The 18302-nt window shown below is 41.5% G+C and overlaps 1 protein-coding gene across 6 annotated transcripts in view; it reads right to left on the reverse strand.

The window, feature by feature from the left end:
* Positions 1-18302, reverse strand: part of TNIK (TRAF2 and NCK interacting kinase) — a 413713-nt gene that overhangs the window by 106058 nt on the left and 289353 nt on the right. For all 6 annotated transcript variants that reach the window (XM_033211704.1, XM_033211706.1, XM_033211707.1 and 3 more), the window contains 3 exons: positions 13058-13112; positions 10997-11075; positions 1002-1177 (listed from right to left, as the gene is read on the reverse strand). In XM_033211704.1, the coding sequence (XP_033067595.1) occupies positions 1002-1177; positions 10997-11075; positions 13058-13112 (310 nt within the window). The remainder of the gene's footprint in view (positions 1-1001; positions 1178-10996; positions 11076-13057; positions 13113-18302) is intronic.

Genomic DNA, 18302 nt, shown 5'->3' on the forward strand with positions numbered 1-18302 from the left:
TTGATGATTATGGCAGCAAGCCCACAATGTAGTAGAAATTAATGATGAACTTTAGCCATGACTCATGACTCATGAGTTGTTAATTGGAAAGCAAAGTTCAAAAGTGATTCTGAAATTACTGGTTACAAAATTTGCCTAATCAAAGTTCACTTCACCATATAAGAATCTTGCTCATTTCTACAAATGCACCCCTCTTACCGATCCAACCTCAGTTTCAATTTTCTTTGGCTTGCATTTTCTCATTTGGCAGCTCACCTCAATGTTCCCTAATATATAGTACGAGTATACCATTTCTATGCTAGTTAAAAATGTAAGCTTCCATTCAAAAAGGTAGGGCACAGCCCGAGACCCCAAGTTTGGATTCATGTTCTTTCAATGATGTAGTGAAGAGACAGTGACATATAAGAGCTAGAGTCACAAAGATGTGTTTTTGCATATATAAAATAAAGAACTGTGTTAAATGACCCTCAGCTCAAAATCTGATGTTCCATTCAGCAAGCCTGGCAACCTAATGATCTTTTATATGACTGCAACTATAAAAAAAATTATTTCTGACTTCTAAATAATGGAATTACAAATGAGCCTCAGAGCACATAAACTTAAATGTTGAAGAATCAGTATAGAAAAATGCCAACTAGATGAATTTTTTTCTTTAGGTTATCTGTCTTCTGTAGAGTTTTAGTCTGCTAAACATGAATATTAATTTGAATTAAGAAAATCACTTGTCATATTAAAGTACTTCATAGTATCACTCAACATGACTTTGTTCAGTATCTGGCAGAGGTAATGTTTCTTGCAGTTCTATTTCTTTTTCATGAAAGATTCTACTTCAGTAGTCTCCCACCACTGGTGCCCAGAGGCTGTGGTCTCAGAGACAGCCCCTCACACGAAAGAATAATGCAGGCCCATTTGAAATCCCCATAGTCACCTCCAAATACACGAAGAGCCCATGATTCACTCCATCTTTTGTTTTGCTGCTGAAATACAAACGTGCATCTAACCTTTTTCTCCTCGCTTCTTCTTTGTTCTATCAATATGATCCTTGAGTTGAATGCGGACCTGTCGCTCATTAGGTTGGTCTCGTATAAATGGATGCTTCATCAATTGTTCTGTTGCTGGTCGCTGGCTGTGATTCTTTACCAAGCAGCTCTCAATAAATGACTGGAATTTTTTTGACCTGCCAAATAAAAGAAATGAATCCACAGATAAAACGGCGATTCAAAGAAAAGCAAATGTGTAATTTCTGAAATGCTGGGACTTTTTTTTTTTTTTTAAGGTCCAATTGGCCGGCATAGGGATCATCCACTAATCGCAAAACAGGTGTAGCACTATATTAGGCATAATGGGTTCAAAGGCATCATCATCATCAGTGAACAATTAAGGTAGCAGAAGGTAGTTATACACATGAAAGCATTTTTGCATAATTTATATATAACATTACACAGCAGACCAAAAGGAAGCAGGGAAGAAAAAGACCCCTATGGGAATCACATCTAGAAGGGCTACTGGAATAAGGAAACCATAGCTGGGCCTTAAAGAATTAGGAGAAAATCACTCTGGGGAAAGGATAGTTCAGATATGTAGGAAATCAGTGAAAAACTCCGGCTAGGATGAGAATAATATATGTTGGGGGACACTGAGATGAGTCCTCAGAAATAACACCACACATCTACAGCCATCTGATCTTTGACAAACCTGAGAGAAACAAGAAATGGGGAAAGGATTCCCTATTTAATAAATGGTGCTGGGAAAATTGGCTAGCCATATGTAGAAAGCTGAAACCGGATCCTTTCCTTACTCCTTATACGAAAATTAATTCAAGATGGATTAGAGACTTAAATGTTAGACTTAAAACCATAAAAACCCTAGAAGAAAACCTAGGGAATGCCATTCAGGACATAGGCATGGGCAAGGACTTCATGTCTAAAACACCAAAAGCAACGGCAACAAAAGCCAAAATTGACAAATGGGATCTAATTAAACTAAAGAGCTTCTGCACAGCAAAAGAAACTACCACCAGAGTGAACAGGCAACCTACAGAATGGGAGAAAATTTTTGCAATCTACTCATCTGACAAAGGGCTAATATCCAGAACCTACAAAGAACTCAAACAAATTTACAAAAAAAAAACAAACAACTCCATCAAAAAAAGTGGGCAAAGGATATGAACAGACATTTTTCAAAAGAAGACATGCATACAGCCAACAGACACATGAAAAAATGTTCGTCATCACTGGCCATCAGAGAAATGCAAATCAAAACCACAATGAGATACCATCTCACACCAGTTAGAATGGCAATCATTAAAAAGTCAGGAAGCAACAGGTGCTGGAGAGGATGTGGAGAAATAGGAACTCTTTTACACTGTTAGTGGGACTGTAAACTAGTTCAACCATTATGGAAAACAGTATGGCGATTCCTCAAGGATCTAGAACTAGAAGTACCATAGGACCCAGCCATCCTATTACTGGGTATATACCCAAAGGATTATAAATCATGCTGCTATAAAGACACATGCACATGTATGTTCATTGCGGCACTATTCACAATAGCAAAGACTTGGAATCAACCCAAATGTCCATCAGTGACAGACTGGATTAAGAAAATGTGGCACATATACTCCATGGAATACTATGCAGCCATAAAAAAGGATGAGTTTGTGTCCTTTGTAGAGACATGGATTCAGCTGGAAACCATCATTCTCAGCAAACTATCGCAAGAACAGAAAACCAAACACCACATGTTCTCACTCATAGGTGGTAGCTGAACAATGAGATCACCTGGACTTGGAAAGGGGAGCATCACACATCGGGGCCTATCATGGGGGGGTGGGTAGGGATTGCATTAGGAGTTATACCTGATGTAAATAATGAGTTGATGGGTGCTGACGAGTTGATAGGTGCAGCACACCAACATGGCACAAGTATACATATGTAACAAACCTGCACGTTATGCACATGTACCCTAGAACTTAAAAGTATAATAATAATAATAAAATGCAAGCTGGAGAAAAGTAAAACCAAGGTTGGATAGGTAACAGAGAGTGCATTTTGTAGAAATAAGCAAGATTCATCTATGATGAAGTGAACTTTGATCAGGCAAATTTTGTAACCAGTAGTTTCAGAATCACTTTTGAACTCTGCTTTCCAAGGAATAAGAACAGGCTCTATGTGTCCATTTGTCGTTAACTCAAGGACTTAAACATTTAACTTTAAAGAATTAAGTTCACACCCAGAGGCAAATTTATCTCCCTTTAGAAAGGCAATATTTCCTCAAAGATAAACCCTATGCCAGAGACCTGGCAGGGGAGAGCTGGCGAGAGATACCATACCTACGATTATGGCAGTAAGACCACAATGTGGCAGAAATCAGTGGTGGACTTTAGCCGTGATTCATGAGTTGAACACGCATGTTCTTACTGAAAGATCCAAGAAACTGTTCAGAGTCATCAATAATTAAGCTCATGACTTGATAGCATGCTTTTCCAAGGCACTCCAGGAGACCTTGGTGAAACTCGGGTTACCCTTCCTGTCCTGCCCAGAGCAGGAATGATCTGTTTTGTGCTCTCTGTTGCTCTCCTGTGGTGCACAGGGGAGATACAGGAGTGGATCCCAGGATTGAGCCTTTGCCCAGCAGTCCCTGCATACATACTCTTCAGGCCTGAGAGGTGCCCTCACCACACAGAACACAATGAGGAACATGTTCTTCAACACTCAAACATGACAGGGCACTTTTGTATGTACCACTCTCTAGTGCTGCCCTGGTCAAAGCAGTTTTTCACTTTATTCTGTGTTTTTAAAGTACTGAATCACTGGTATTTTTTTATATTCCACTCTAAATTTCTAAGCTACATTCAAGTTTTTAAAATACTTTACCTAGAAATAAAGGTAGCCTACTGTGCTTGGGGTTGCCCAGGATGAATCAGGGTTGGCCATAGTGTGGACTAGAAATAATAACAGCAGGACACTCTATGCACCTCCTTGTTAAGTGCTTCTGTGCATATCCTTGCTTCTTCACACTGAAAATTATCAGCAGCATCACACGTGCCTGAGCCATCTTTGCATCATGAGCACACTACCTGATTTGCGTGTTTGGTGCATGAGTGAATGCATGATGAAGGTTCTGGGCAAGAGCTGCAATACGGCCACCTTCAAGTCTGCACTTTTGAGGGACAGAAAGGGAGGTCTGGAGAGTGGATATTCTTCTTTTTCTCAGATCAATAAAATAAATCTGTGGAGGCATAAATACGATCTCATCTAAGAAACCTTGCCAGAAAAATGTAATGAAATAAAGGACACTCCTACGGAATGAACTGAAGAGAATGAGGTTGACCTGCATGAAGATATAAACGAACTCCATACAGTACTTTTCCAGGTAGAAAAATCCGTATTAAAAAGATGAAAACAAAAATTAAGACAGAAAGGTATGAAATATTTACAAGGAGTATAAATGGCAGTTCTCTTTTTCTTGCTGGCAACTAGAAGGAAGTGCTTATTATTATTATTTTTGAGATGAAGTCTTGCTCTATCACCCAGGCTGGAGTGCAATGGCATGATCTCAGCACACTGCAAACTCTGCCTCTCAGGTTCAAGTGATTCTCCTGCCTCAGCCTCCCGAGTAGCTGGGACTACAAGTGTGTGACACCACACCTGGCTAATTTCTGTATTTTTAGTAGAGACAGGGTTTTGCCATGTTGGCCAGGCTGGTCTCAAACTCCTGACCTCAAGTGATTCGCCTGCCTCAGCCTCCCAAAGTACTGGTATCACAGGCATGGGCCACCACATCCACCGGAAGTGCTTGTTTAAACTGCTCAACCAACTATTAATTAGAGGTTGATAAAGAAAAGAAATCACATTCGATTTAAAAGTGAGATACAGATTTAATAGACTTGCATTCTATTCCCTGATATTGACATCTAAAAAAACAGTCAGAGAAATCTCCAGAATGGAATAGCGCTCAAGTTTAATGGGATTAGTTATTAAACAGAGTCCTTTTTCTCAGTATGCTTTGCTGGGAGAAAAAAACTCAGAGATATTCAAGACAATAACTTTGGGCCTAAAAGGTAGGCCTACTTGTGCAGAACTACAAAGCTGGTAATATATTTCGTATCTTCTTTAAATGGCACCCTTTGAAGAGAAAATAATGTTTACTTAAAACGAGTCTTCAAAGAAGGATTCATAGTTTCTTATTTAAGTTAGCATGACCAAAGAATCAATATGCTTAATTACACGCTTATTTAAGAGTGAAAACACTTCCCCTATGTTGAATATTACCTGTTTGCTGAGTGTTCTAATGAGTTTAAAGTACATTTATATAACTTTATTGCTTGAATCTCCACTGATAGTAATTTAGTTCTGTCTCTTATACAATAAAAACACCTAAGGTTAGTAATACTAATTTCCCAAGGGTTGGCATGGAAAAATAAATGGTAATGATTGGTACCTACAGTGTGAGAATACCTACAGTGTGAGATAGTGAGATAGTTCTACTATCAGAGTCACTAAATACTTTATCTTCCCAAATTGAACCTGCTTATATGTTAAATTGTGTTGGGGAAATTCAACATGCTGGAAAGATTGTTACATTAGCCATTATAATCAGTTGGGTTAAACGTTCTTGGTAATCATCAGACTCCCTAAATGCAATTTGGCCTTAAAATTTGCATTGGCCCTGCCCTATTTCCAAAAGCTACCCTCTTCCTTTACTTTGAGTCGCATCGCTTACTAACTTGGACTAATTACTTAACTTCTATGTGTCTCAGTTTCCCTGGCTGCATTCAATGGGGATATTATTAGTACTTATCTTAAAAAATTGTTATAAGTGAATTAATTCATGTAAAATATTGAGAACGTTCCTGGTATCATAAATGCCATATATGTGTTTGCTATTATTATTATGATGACTATAATGACATTGCCCCCAGCAATCTCTGAGCATCATTGGGCTTAAGGAACACAGCATCCGCCTTTAGGACTGAGGAGCAGAAATCCCCGCTTCTGGCTAGGTGCGGTAGTTCACACCTATAATCCCAGTACTTTGGGAGGCCAAGATGGATGGATTGCTTGAGGCCAGGAGTTCAAGACCAGCCTGGGCAATATAGCAAGACATTTTGTCTATAAACAATAGAAAAAATTAGCTGAGCATGGTGGCATGCACTTGTAGTTCTAGCTACTTGGGAGGCTGAGGCGGGAGGATCATTTGAGCCCAGGAGTTTGAGGCTGCAGTGAGCTATGACTGCACCACTGTACACTAGCCTGGGTGACAGAATGAGACTATCTCTAAAAAAAAAAGAAATCCTCCTTTCTGTTGAACTGAGTAAACATAGAGTTCTTTAGGGGAATTATTTCACGTATGGGTTAAATAGCTTAGCAGGAAGAGTCAGCTGGGCTGTTATCTCCAAGGAGGCTGCACAAAAAGGTTAATTTTTTTCTTTTTTTTTTGAGAGGGAGTCTAGCTCTGTCGCCCAGGCTGGAGTGCAGTGGCCAAATCTCAGCTCACTGCAAGCCCCGCCTCCTGGGTTCACGCCATTCTCCTGCCTCAGCCTCCTGAGTAGCTGGGACTACAGGCGCCCGCCACTTTGCCCGGCTAGTTTTTTGTATTTTTAGTAGAGACGGGGTTTCACCGGGTTAGCCAGGTTGGTCTCGATCTCCTGACCTCATGATCCGTCCGTCTCGGCCTCCCAAAGTGCTGGGATTACAGGCTTGAGCCACCGTACCCGGCCAAAAAAGGTTAATTTTTAAAGTCTGTGTAATAGTTTTTAGCTGGCTTTTAATAAAGTCCAAGGTTCAAAGTCACATTACTACTAGCAAATTCAGTGTATTTGAAGGAATTTCTGATATTTGCTTTGTATTATTATTATATTTAGAAAACACATACACACACACACACGAACTTTGTCATATCTCAAAACAAAAGTCTGACAACCCACCAAGAATCAGAACTGGTGCCTCATAAAATCATGGGGGTGATTTTTAGGCTTGGAGCAAAAGCAGGAGGCTGGGTCCAGACTGGTTCTCCCAGTGAGGAGGCTAGAACTCGTGCAAATACACCACTTAGCCTCACTGGGCCTCCACATCTGCATCCGGAGCATGGGCAGCTTGGACCAGTGGAGCTTGTACATATAAGCAGTTACGATTTTTCTAATGATCTCAACTGAGGGCTGCTTTGCCTGTGTGGACTCTTCAAATTTAAAGGGCACATGAAAGATTCACCGCTTTATACTTAATGGAACCATTCTTATCCTTCTCCAGAAAGCCCTGGAGGGAAGCAGTGACACTGAGTATACTTGTGAGGGCAGGTGAGTGTGGATGAGCAGGGTGGCAAGAGAAGGGAGGAGAAAATCTTTTGAAGGAGATAGTTTATCCCTGCGAGTGGAATCCACCACGCACAAGAGACAGGAAGAGAAAATGGGAATCTTACTATTCACTTGCTGGTGCTGATATGGAGGTAGAGGGTGAGAGCATCTTTGGTTTTCCTGATTCCACTAAGGTTACAACCCTCCCAGACAACTTCTTATTAAATGGCTTAGCTGCCTGAACATTCAGTGGTGCCGTAATTTCATCATCCCATACCACAAAGGCCTTTCCTCATCATACCAATAGGGAAGGAAGAACTGGGCTCCTGTGAGTGGTGGTGGTCTCCTTTCCCTCCATGATGACAGTGGAAAGAGCAGTGCCACTGCCTTTATTTCTCAAAAATCCTGAAGGCACAAATTAAAAAACAGAAAACAAAACAAAACCAAGTTCACACTAAGAGATTAGTTTATGCCTTGTATGTTGTAGACTCAGTCATGTTGAAAATGATGCTTGATTGAATGTTTTGCCATGAAGAGTTCATGGCCCTGTCTCCACAATGGCGCCCCCTTTGGTCAGGTATTGATATATACACTGAGAAAAGCGCATTGAACCTGATAACTCATTTAGGTAGAGAATAGCTAGAAATTTTTTTTTTTTTAATTATACTTTAAGTTCTAGGGTACATGTGCACAACGTGCAGGTTTGTTACATATATATACATGTGCCATGTTGGTGTGTTGCACCCATTAACTCATCATTTACATTAGGTATATCTCCTAATGCTATCCCTCCCCTCCTTCCCCTCCCCAAGAATAGCTAGAAATAAAAGAACATTTTGGAGTTTTGTCTCTTGGTCGGGGGAGGGGGTCTTTTCCTTTTAAATAATTTAAAAAATAAATAAATAAACAAAATGTTTCATTTCCTCTCAAACACTAGAGTCTATTAAAGTAAACCCTAACTTACTTCAAATCACTTTGTACCTGCGCTTTCCAGATAAAATACTCTGAAGTGTTTAAATATTTTCACTTAAAAACTGGTGGAATTGTATTGCAGAGAAATGGGAGCTATGTCTGCTGTCAAGTATCATGTGCCTGGAGGCTGCACCACCACCTCTACAAAGGCTGGGATCCAAGTGTGAAATGGCACATTATCAGGGCTACTGTTTCCCTAGTCACTCTCTAACAATCAGGTTACTTTTCCTTTCTCTGTCTGACAATATGGGACTTTCCCATAGCTTTCCTACTCAGCTTTCCTTCCACATCAGGGAAAGGTGTGCAAGGTGGCAGGATGAGATGAAATTGGCCTGGACTTCTCAGTGTTTCCAAACTTCTCCAGCTCCCTCCAGCATTATTAAAAATTAGTTCTTGTCAAAGGTTTGAAGCTGAAAAATCAGCCTCCCTTGTCCTAAAAGTCTGTATTTCTCAAACAGGGTCAGCACACCGTTGATCTTTTTGGATCTCAGTCAGTAAAAACCAACACTGTAGGGCAAGGGCTGTTCACTCACTTTTCTGTGGGGTCAGGCAGGTCACAAAAAGGGGTGGTGCAGACCATGGTTAGTTAAGATGAAAACAGGAGATGTGGCCATGTGCGGTGGCTCACACCTGTAATCCCAGCACTTTGGGAGGCCGAGGCGGGTGGATCACGAGGTCAGGAGATGGAGACCATCCTGGCCAACACGGTGAAACCTCATCTCTACTAAAAAAAAATACAAAAAATTAGCCAGGTGTGGTGGCGGGTGCCTGTAGTCCCAGCTACTTGGGAGGCTGAAGCAGGAGAATGGCGTGAACCTGGGAGGTGGAGGTTGTAGTGAGCCGAGATCGCACCACTGCACTCCAGCCTGGGCGACAAAGCAAGACTCTGTCTCAAAAAAAAAAAAAAAAAAGAAAAAGAAAGAAAAAGAAAACAGATGTATACTAACCAACTGACACCAGCTTCTGAGTTGGGGGGAGGTGGCAGCTGGAGGAGGACAATCACTTGTCCTAAATGGGAGCAGGAGCTAGCATCTTTTTGCAAGCACTTCACTGCATCTTTGCAAGAAAAAGGCCAGAAATCTAAATGTAATGCTCAATTGACAGATTTTTAAGTGTTGCCAGTTAATACACATATTTTTAAAATGGGGCGTATGACCACACCATGACAGCCAAATACATCTGTGGAGGGCCAGTTTGTCCTCCTCTATGGAGAAGCTCGGAATACGTGTCCAGCAGCAGTAAAGGGAGACAAGGAGAAGATAGGGCAGGGAACAGGGTAAGTAAAGCCCATTGTATACTGCAAACTCAGCTCAGATGTCAAGCAGGAACCTTGCGGAGGGCTTTGTAGTGTCACTGTCGCTTCCAGGGAAGAGAACTGAGCCAGCCCCCCTCCCTGGGAGTCTGATCCAGGGAGAAGAGAGGAAGCAGGGTGTTGGGGGTGCTTTGCTGATCACATGTTGTATGACACCCAATGGGAGGGCTGTTGCTGGGGAGAGAAGGGTTGTCTTGCACCACAGTGACCCTCTGCAGAGGAAGGAGGGGCAGGAAACGCTCTGCCTCCTTGTTACCAATAGCAACTCTCACTCCCCTCGCACGGCCCGGCTATTCTGAGGCTGCCATCTCTTTTCTGGCTGTTTCCTTCCCTCTTTCTGTGCAGCATGCCCTTTCCTCTGTTCCACCAGGGTGGCTCTCATTAGTAGATGACTGGTAGTAATTAAGGCTGCCTCCTGTATGGCAGAGGTGAACCTGTGGGTGGGTGGGAAACATGAGGGTCGCAGTCAAGCACCTGATCATGAAGGGCTATGGAAAGGGGCAGAAGGATCCTGTCCCTTCATGGTCTCACTGCCCAGGACTTATCTCTAGAAAAAGGATAGGAGGTCGCAAGTAGTGCAGGAATTGACCTCAGTGCAAGAGTAATCCGAGATTCAAGAATGTTATCAGGGAGGATACACCATTTCCATAGGAAGAAAGGAGGAAGCAATGAATTTTGGTTGTGGAATAATAAGATACAAAGATCCCAACTATATAATTATCCAAAAAAAGTCAAAACATCCAGCATCTGGCTTAACCTGTAGAACTGTTTCCCAAATGTCAGTCATATCCTATCAACATGATTTTTGCCATTACTTCACACCACTCATACTACTATTCATGTAGTAGTTTCCTTTAAATTAAGCCACCATTTTATATAAGTTTATTAAAAGGAAAAGTTAAATTGCTGCCCCAAATAAGAAGCCAGTATCACCTGCCATATGTGAAAACAGTCGTAAAAACAAAAAAACTGCAAATGCTCATACATGTACCAGAGAAATAATCTCCGACATTAACTGGTGTGTATATGCACTTAGGGAATGATTGTTGTAAGGAATAGAAGAGAAATCAGCCAATCTAAACTATCACCCTCTCTGATAAGGTGTTCTGTGCTGCCACGAAAGATATGACTTGGAGTTATAAACCAAAGAGCTTTCATGTTATTACTTGGGCTTCACTTACCCATTTTGGCTAATGATTTCTTACCTTAAAGGTGGGGGAATAAAGACTTGCTGTACAAACAGTAGATACTCCATATGTACTTTAAGACGAATGACAGCATATGGAAAGTAATTCACCAAGTCATAATATATGTTAGTCTCATTCTATCCGTAGGACCTAGGGATTAGAGCTAATCCAAAATAGAATCACAAGAAAACCTCACCCTTGAATCTGCAAAACATTGAAGACCAAACTCACCACTTCTTAGACTTCAGCCGAGGCGCTGGGTTCCGGGGGATGAGGAAGAGAGCTCTCATAGGGTGCATGTCACAGAGAGCTGCAAGAGACCAAAACAAGGCCCAGCTACAGTTAGGAGGCCAAACTCAGGCCAAGCCCGTCTTGGCTGTGCAGATGATGCTGCCCAGTGACCCACTGAGTTTACACACCATGATTGAGCACGAAGTCAGAATATCCAAATGCTTCCATTTGATGAGCATTTGAAAGATCTCATGTCCATTTACAGGAGTCTCAAAATACAACATGGTTCACATAGCTACTGCTAACATTTCTAGTGAATACACGTTTACTTCATATTTAAGGAAACTAAGTTAAAGGGTCAACGACCAGCCATCTTGCTGTGAATGACCACCTGACATTGAAAGTCAATAACATCAGATGACAACTACAATGGAGATGGTAAGCTATGTTTAATTAGTAAAAGACTAAGCCATAAATAAAAGACATTTGATTATCCCATCTATTTCTTACACATTGACAGCTCATCCAAATGCAATGTTATCTACACAGATTGTTGGAGTCCAAAACCACCAGCCCAGAGCCCCATTTTCTCTGTTTTCAGATATCCCGAATGGCTTTTCAGGTGTCGTAACGGGTTTTGTTTCATTTTGTTTTTAAATTCACTGGCCCCAGGAAGCCCAGAGGATTAAGTCACACAGAGTCTGGCAGAAAAACAAAGTTATAAAAAGATCTCATCTTGTAAACATGACATTATCGTTTATAGTGAAAGTACTCATATGTTCTTACTTTAATAAAAATATTTTATTAGTTTACTTTTCAAATATCTGGGAGAATTTCTACTTTTTAGCTAGAATAAGAATATGTGCTCCCTAAAAGCCAAAGGATTCTGTGGGCAGAAGTTTATTTTTAGCCCTGTCTACCACTCATCAAGAATGATAATATGGTTTAAGACTGCAATATATTATTTTTCTGATTCACACATGCCTATTAGCATTGTGAATGAGGGCAATTTTGTCAACCAGCACTCCAAATCAATCATGCTACAGATGAGTTCTACCAATTCTAGACTGAGAAGTAAGAAAATGATGACAACCTGAAGGTGAAAGTCTTAAGTATAACGACCTGTCATGCAAATAAAGGGCCTATTTTTGTACTGGTCCTTTGAGATGCAGACACCAAGGATATTACTGGGTAAATTACTATGTGAATGGAAACAGGGAAGGAGCCAGGCAGTATGGGAAGTCATCAGATTGCTATGCAAGTCTGACCCTGAGTGAAGGAGAGAGGGAGAAAAGGTAGGTGGAAGGGTCCCAGAGTGTCCTGCAGGTCTTGTGAAGTCACAGGGTATTACTTGGGTGAAAGCTGTCTACGAAGGAAGCTTGTGTCCTCCAGGAAAGGACCTGCCTTAGTATCCCCACTGTGCTACGTCACTGGTGGGGAGTGGCCCTTCAAAGGTGCGGCCTGGTGCCATTGCAGCAGCTGGGGCTGTCAACCAGTTATACTTCCTATATGGAGATCTGTGAGGCACAGTCTCTTGACAGAGACTCTTTGCCAGGGCTAATACTCCAAATCTCAAGGAACTGAGATTCTCAAGACTGCTGGAGCCCTAGCCACTCTGCCTCAAATAGCAGGGAAATCTAAAATTTTAAACATCAGTATTTTAAGAGGAGTAATAGCAATTTGAATAACCTGTGCACTGCAAATTAATTTTGGATTTTCATACATTGGAGTTTATAGTCTTGTGAATTGGTCACGGTTTTATGTCAGGTGAGGAGTAGTCCAGAATAAATGACGTACAGAATCTGTACAACAAACAAGACTCCCCAAAGATTGCTTTCTTTTTCTTCCTTTTTTTTTTAAATAAAAACAGGATTCTCCCACTGCTCTGAAATGAATGGATTCCTGGTTGATTTAAGATGATTCTGCTTTCTAAATATGCCAGCTTGAATCCATGCAGGGCTCGGTGTAGTGGAAGTAAAGCAACTGCAGCTCCTGGCAAGGAAACTTCAGTACCCGCAGAGCAGACCAGCAACATATTTCACCCCAGAGGAGGGTACTTACGGGGAGCACCTTCTGCCATTTCAATGGCGGTGATTCCCAAAGACCACAAGTCACTCTGAAAAAGAAGGGGCAGACACACACATAAATTCAACAGACAAAGGACAACTTGGTTAAACCTGGCAATTGCTTCAGAACTGCCTGTGGGAAAGTCATTCAGTTGTCTGTTTACAAACCTGTTTCTTCCACTAACCTTCAAAGCAGAAACAGTCTTACTCACTTTTCATTGACAGTACCATTCATGGTATCTGGCACATGGCAGCTTATCAATAAATGTATGAAAAATGAATATAAAAAATTTTTAAATTAATTCATTACTGAAATTTATCTGTGAATTGAACCATAGGAAATTGCTGCTATTTGACTGTTTATAACACCATCATTGAGCTATAATTGTCATATAATAAACTGCACATAAAGTATACCATTTGATAAGGTATAACATAGGGATCCTCCTGTGAATCCATCACCACAATCAAAACAGTAAATATATCCATCATCCCCCAAAGATCTCATTTGCCTCCTTCCTTTTCTGCCTGAACCCATCCCCACTCTCCTGTCCCTAGGTAACCAATGATCTGCTTTCTGTCACTGTGAATTAGTTTGTAACTTCCAAATTTTTGTATAAGTGCAATAATATCATATGTGGTCTTTTGTATTCAGTCTCTTTCACATAGAATAATGTTTCTGAAGCCCATCCATGTTGTAGCACATATCAGTATTTCACTCCTTTTTATTGCTGTGTAGTATTCCATTCTATGAACGTATCACGGTTTTTGCATTTGGACTGTTTCCAGTTTGGGCTATTACAGATACAGGTGCTGCAAACATTGGTGTACAAATCTGAGGGTGTATGCTTTTACTTCTTTTAGTTAAATACCTGGGAGTGGAATGGCTGGATCAGATAGTAGGTGTTATTTATATTCAATTGTTTTTAACTATAAAAACAGCAATTTCATATCGTTTTACCTAGTAAGATGAGGACAGGGAGACTTTTTGATGATGGCATTCACTGATGTCTCTCTTGTGCTTAGATCAGAGTTGGGCACAGTAGGAGGTACTCAGTGTATTTGTTGAAAAGATAAACAAATATTGTCTATTTTGTGAGTAGACTAGTATGTACAATAGAGGCCAGTATACCTTTATATTATTTCTTATGCTCAGACTGACTTTTATTCTCTGAACAGAATTTTCTAGGTTAATGCCTCCACTTCTACCCGTACAATCTCGATCTCTAATAATATTCTCCTCCCATACTCTGTCTGTGGCTCAGTAGTCTCTAAATACTGCATGAAAGGGGGAAAACCAAGAGATGGGGGAAACCTGGTTAGAAAACACCAAAAAGAGGCTTGCTGCCTCAGTTCCACAGCAGATTGGTAAGAAAATCTAGTATCAATGGCCCACATCCTAACATAGATATCTCATTTTAAATACCTCATGCATTTTGTACATTTTTCAAAATTCTCCCAGATTAGAGTGATCAAAGGTAAGTTTCCTTGTTATTGCCATCAAACAAATGTCAAGACCACATGAAAAAGAGATGTAACTGGAAGAGAGCTTCATAAAATTCATAACCTTCATCCTGAGTCATTCCCTAGAACTAAGTTTCTCAATATCCTGTGAAGTCACACTCAGGGCTGTTCAGGAATTGGGCAGAGTCCTGCACAGTGTGGAGGTGGCTTTCTAGGGGATCTAGCCTCTTGCCTAAAGGGCAGTCTACCTGAGAGCAGGTGGCTGGGGCACATGTGTAACCTCACACTAGGAGCAAGGGGGATTCTTTAAATGTTACCAGTTCTCAGTTCAACCGGGAATAGCAATGCACCTTCACAACACTATCATTCTAAGACTCCTAGGAACTCTGTGCATACAACACAACTCACAAAGGCAACTCTTGTCCCTTCTCTTTGTTATGTTTCAAGATATACACAAAGATTTTCATTAAACGCAATCTGCACCCCACGTTTCTCTAGTCTAGCAAGTGACTGAGTTTCCTGGAGGCTCTTGGCCTTGCTGAGTGAGGTTATTTCCAGAGCTGATGGGGAAGGCTCAGCTCATCTATTACAAGTTGGCTCAGGAGCAATAACTGGTAAAGACGAAAATGCAGTTCTATTGTACCTGGGGTTTTATGGTTGATAGACAAAGATAATCATTTGGGAACATGAAAGAAACACTGAGTCATTTGCTGTTCAGGAGGCTTTAAACAGGAAACACAGCAAGAATAGTCTGGAAATAGTGGGTTGGCTCTTAAGGTCCCTGTGCTATTTCGATAAGACTCTAGTATCTCCAGGCCTTGGTAGTTGTACCACCATTTTCCCCAAATCCCTCGGAATTGAGTGTTTCTATAGTGTGAAATAAGGCACAAGTAAGAAGGTGGCAGCCAGGTTCCATGGCCCTAACTGCAACAGAAGGGTCCAATTTAAATGGTTTTCAAGTCGAGGAAGCTTTGAGCTGGGTTGAAAACCAATACATGTAAAACAAAATGATAGTTCTGGGGTAAGAAAAACGCAAGGCCAGGCCTCAGATCAGGGAGAAGGAAAATGCTCAGAAGGCCCAGATACACTTCTGCCTTTGGATCTTGACTCAAGCTGTTCCCTCGGCCTGCAGCACCTCACCAGTGATGTGCTGGCTGACTCCCTCACCTCCCCAAAGCCTGCTCCACCCCTGTGTTCTCAATGAGGACCACTGGGACCTCCCCCCAGCACTGCTCATTCCCCTTCCCCATATTTGTCCCCCACAGAACTAACCACCTCTAACATACGACATGTTTATTCATCACTAATTTACCATGTTTTGTGTTTGTTGCTTGTGCCCCTTACCTCCAGCACACACACCTAAGAACATAAGAGCCACACGGCAAGGATCTTTGTCCTGTTGTCTGATGTATCCAAAGTACCTAGAACAGTTCCTGGCACACAGTAGGCCCTTAATAAATATTTATTGAATGAATGAACAAATGAAAAACACTTGAAAGTAGCAAAACCTAAGTGTTCTAGGGCTGGTAGACTCTTTACAGATCACCTGGCTCAACCTTTCATTTCACAAATGAGGGAAAGTGACTTACCCAAGATCAAAGAGCAACTTAGCAGCTGGTTTCAAACCAAGCTGGGTCTTCTGCTTCCTAGGCCAGGTCTCTTTTAACTAGCATCACAATCTAAGGACTGGAGTAGTCACCATTTTTCCCCTTATCAATTATTATAAAAATGCATTTTTAATCCGTAAGATAATTCCTTCAGATTCCTACTTTGTCCATAGGTGACTGAAGGTGTTGACAATTCAATAACGGTGCTGAGATTCAGTGAGGTACTCCAGTTTCATACTATAAAACTGGCCCCAATTTCCCAATGGCAACATGGATTGGTAGAAAGAAATGGGTATTGATTGATTGATTGATTGAGATGAGGTTTCACTATGTTGCCCAGGCTGGTCTTAAACTCCTGGGCTCAAGCAATCCTCCCACCTTGGCCTCTCAAAGTGTTGGGATTACGGTCATGAGCCACTGCACCCAGTTGAGAATAGGCTTTTAAGTCAGGCAGATCTGGATTCAAATAGTGGCTTCTAATTTAGCTACATGCAGAATGTTGCTCAGAGCTTAGCTTCGCAACTGCACAATGGAAATAACCGTGGCATGCATGTATTGATCAGGTATGCTGCTAGCACAAAATCTGGCACAGAGTAGGGCCCAAGAATATTGATTTCCTTCTCCTCCACTGTCAGATGACACTGCATTTGCCTGCCCAACTTAGTCTTCTATGATTTCCCTCTATTTAGTTGTGGCAGAAATTGTTTATTGGCTAACCCAGTGGTCATTTTCAACCCTCATTTTTCTTGCTGCTTCCATTTCAGAGTATAGCAAAGCCACACTTGCCTATCCTGATGCCGCTGCAGCTAAGGACGGCAGTTAGGGATGTGACATAGTTTTCTCCAATGAGACATAAGCAAACATCTTCTGGGAGCTTCTGCTTTTCCTGAAATAAGGGACGAATATAGCTGGTGTCTTGCTAACTTTTTCCCACTTCTTAGTGCCTTGAATAAAATATGATATCTGGAGCTACAGCATCCATCTTGCAACCATGAGTTATTGCCAACAAATTAATGATGCCAGGACAGAAAGCTAGGAGCTTTGGTTTCTGAAGACATCAGTGAACCATCACATCAACCCTGGACTGCCTGCCTCTAGACTTCTGGTGACATGAGAAACGTAAGTACAGACAAAAGCATTCCTAAGTGATAATACATATACAGCAATAATTTGAAGAAACATACTTTGACAGTAGGGAAATGGAGTGGTTTCATTTGTTCGGTAATCCTGGATTTATCCCACAGGAAGCAAGAAGGTTTAGGGAAAAGATATGTACTTTGTTTAGTACACATCATCTCAGAATCCCTCTTGGGCAGCCTTTCCCTAAGCCCCCAGAACACCCCTTTCAAACCAAAGGTCACACCACCACAAATACCTGTGCATACTCTGCTAAGTCACATGACCTAGCTGATTCTGCTGCTCCCTTAAGCCTTCATTTGATATCAATGTTAGGATTTTTTTTTTTTTTTGGCTGGGGTTCTCTTGTTTTCCAAGAGGAACATTTATATTCCTGGCCATATATACCCAAAGCTGCTTGTAAGCTACACTTAACTGCCCATGCTAGAAAGCCATAAATGTCCTCGACAGGCCTTGTTTAAGCCTTTGGATACATTAGTGAGTCCCAAAGACACTTCAGAACTTAAATAAAGGAGAAAATGCTCCAATTATGACTGGCAAGACAGATCACAGGAGATGAGAAAGGGAAGGGGGAAGAACAAGATGAGGAAAGAGTCAGAGAGAGATAAGTTTCGTTCATGCCCATGGTGTGACTCATTTTGGCAGGAGCTGGGTAATTCATTATTCCAGAGGTGCTGTGCAGCCTAGCCTGTGGCATGATTAATAGCCTAGCGCTGTGTGCATTACAAACAGAAGAGAGACAAATTCTAGTGCCTTTGGGAAGGCAGAGGCAAGACAGAACTTTTGGCTGCTGGAAAGGGTGGGAGTGGGGAACAGCTGATACACAAGCAACTTGAACAGAACAAGAGAGCATTCCTTCTGGGGCTGGGCTGCTCAACACAGTGAAGAAAAGCAACACTTTCAGATGTCTGAACCAGCCACACAAGAATGAGAGGCTGTGTGGCACAAGACAAGAACCCCAATGGCCACCATGAGGTAGAAGGTGCCTATGCTCTGCAGCCAGACCCAACTCTGACACAACTAATAACACTG

The sequence above is a fragment of the Trachypithecus francoisi genome, unplaced genomic scaffold (assembly GCF_009764315.1).
Source record: "Trachypithecus francoisi isolate TF-2019V2 unplaced genomic scaffold, Tfra_2.0 Lachesis_group0, whole genome shotgun sequence".
NCBI lineage: Eukaryota > Metazoa > Chordata > Mammalia > Primates > Cercopithecidae > Trachypithecus > Trachypithecus francoisi.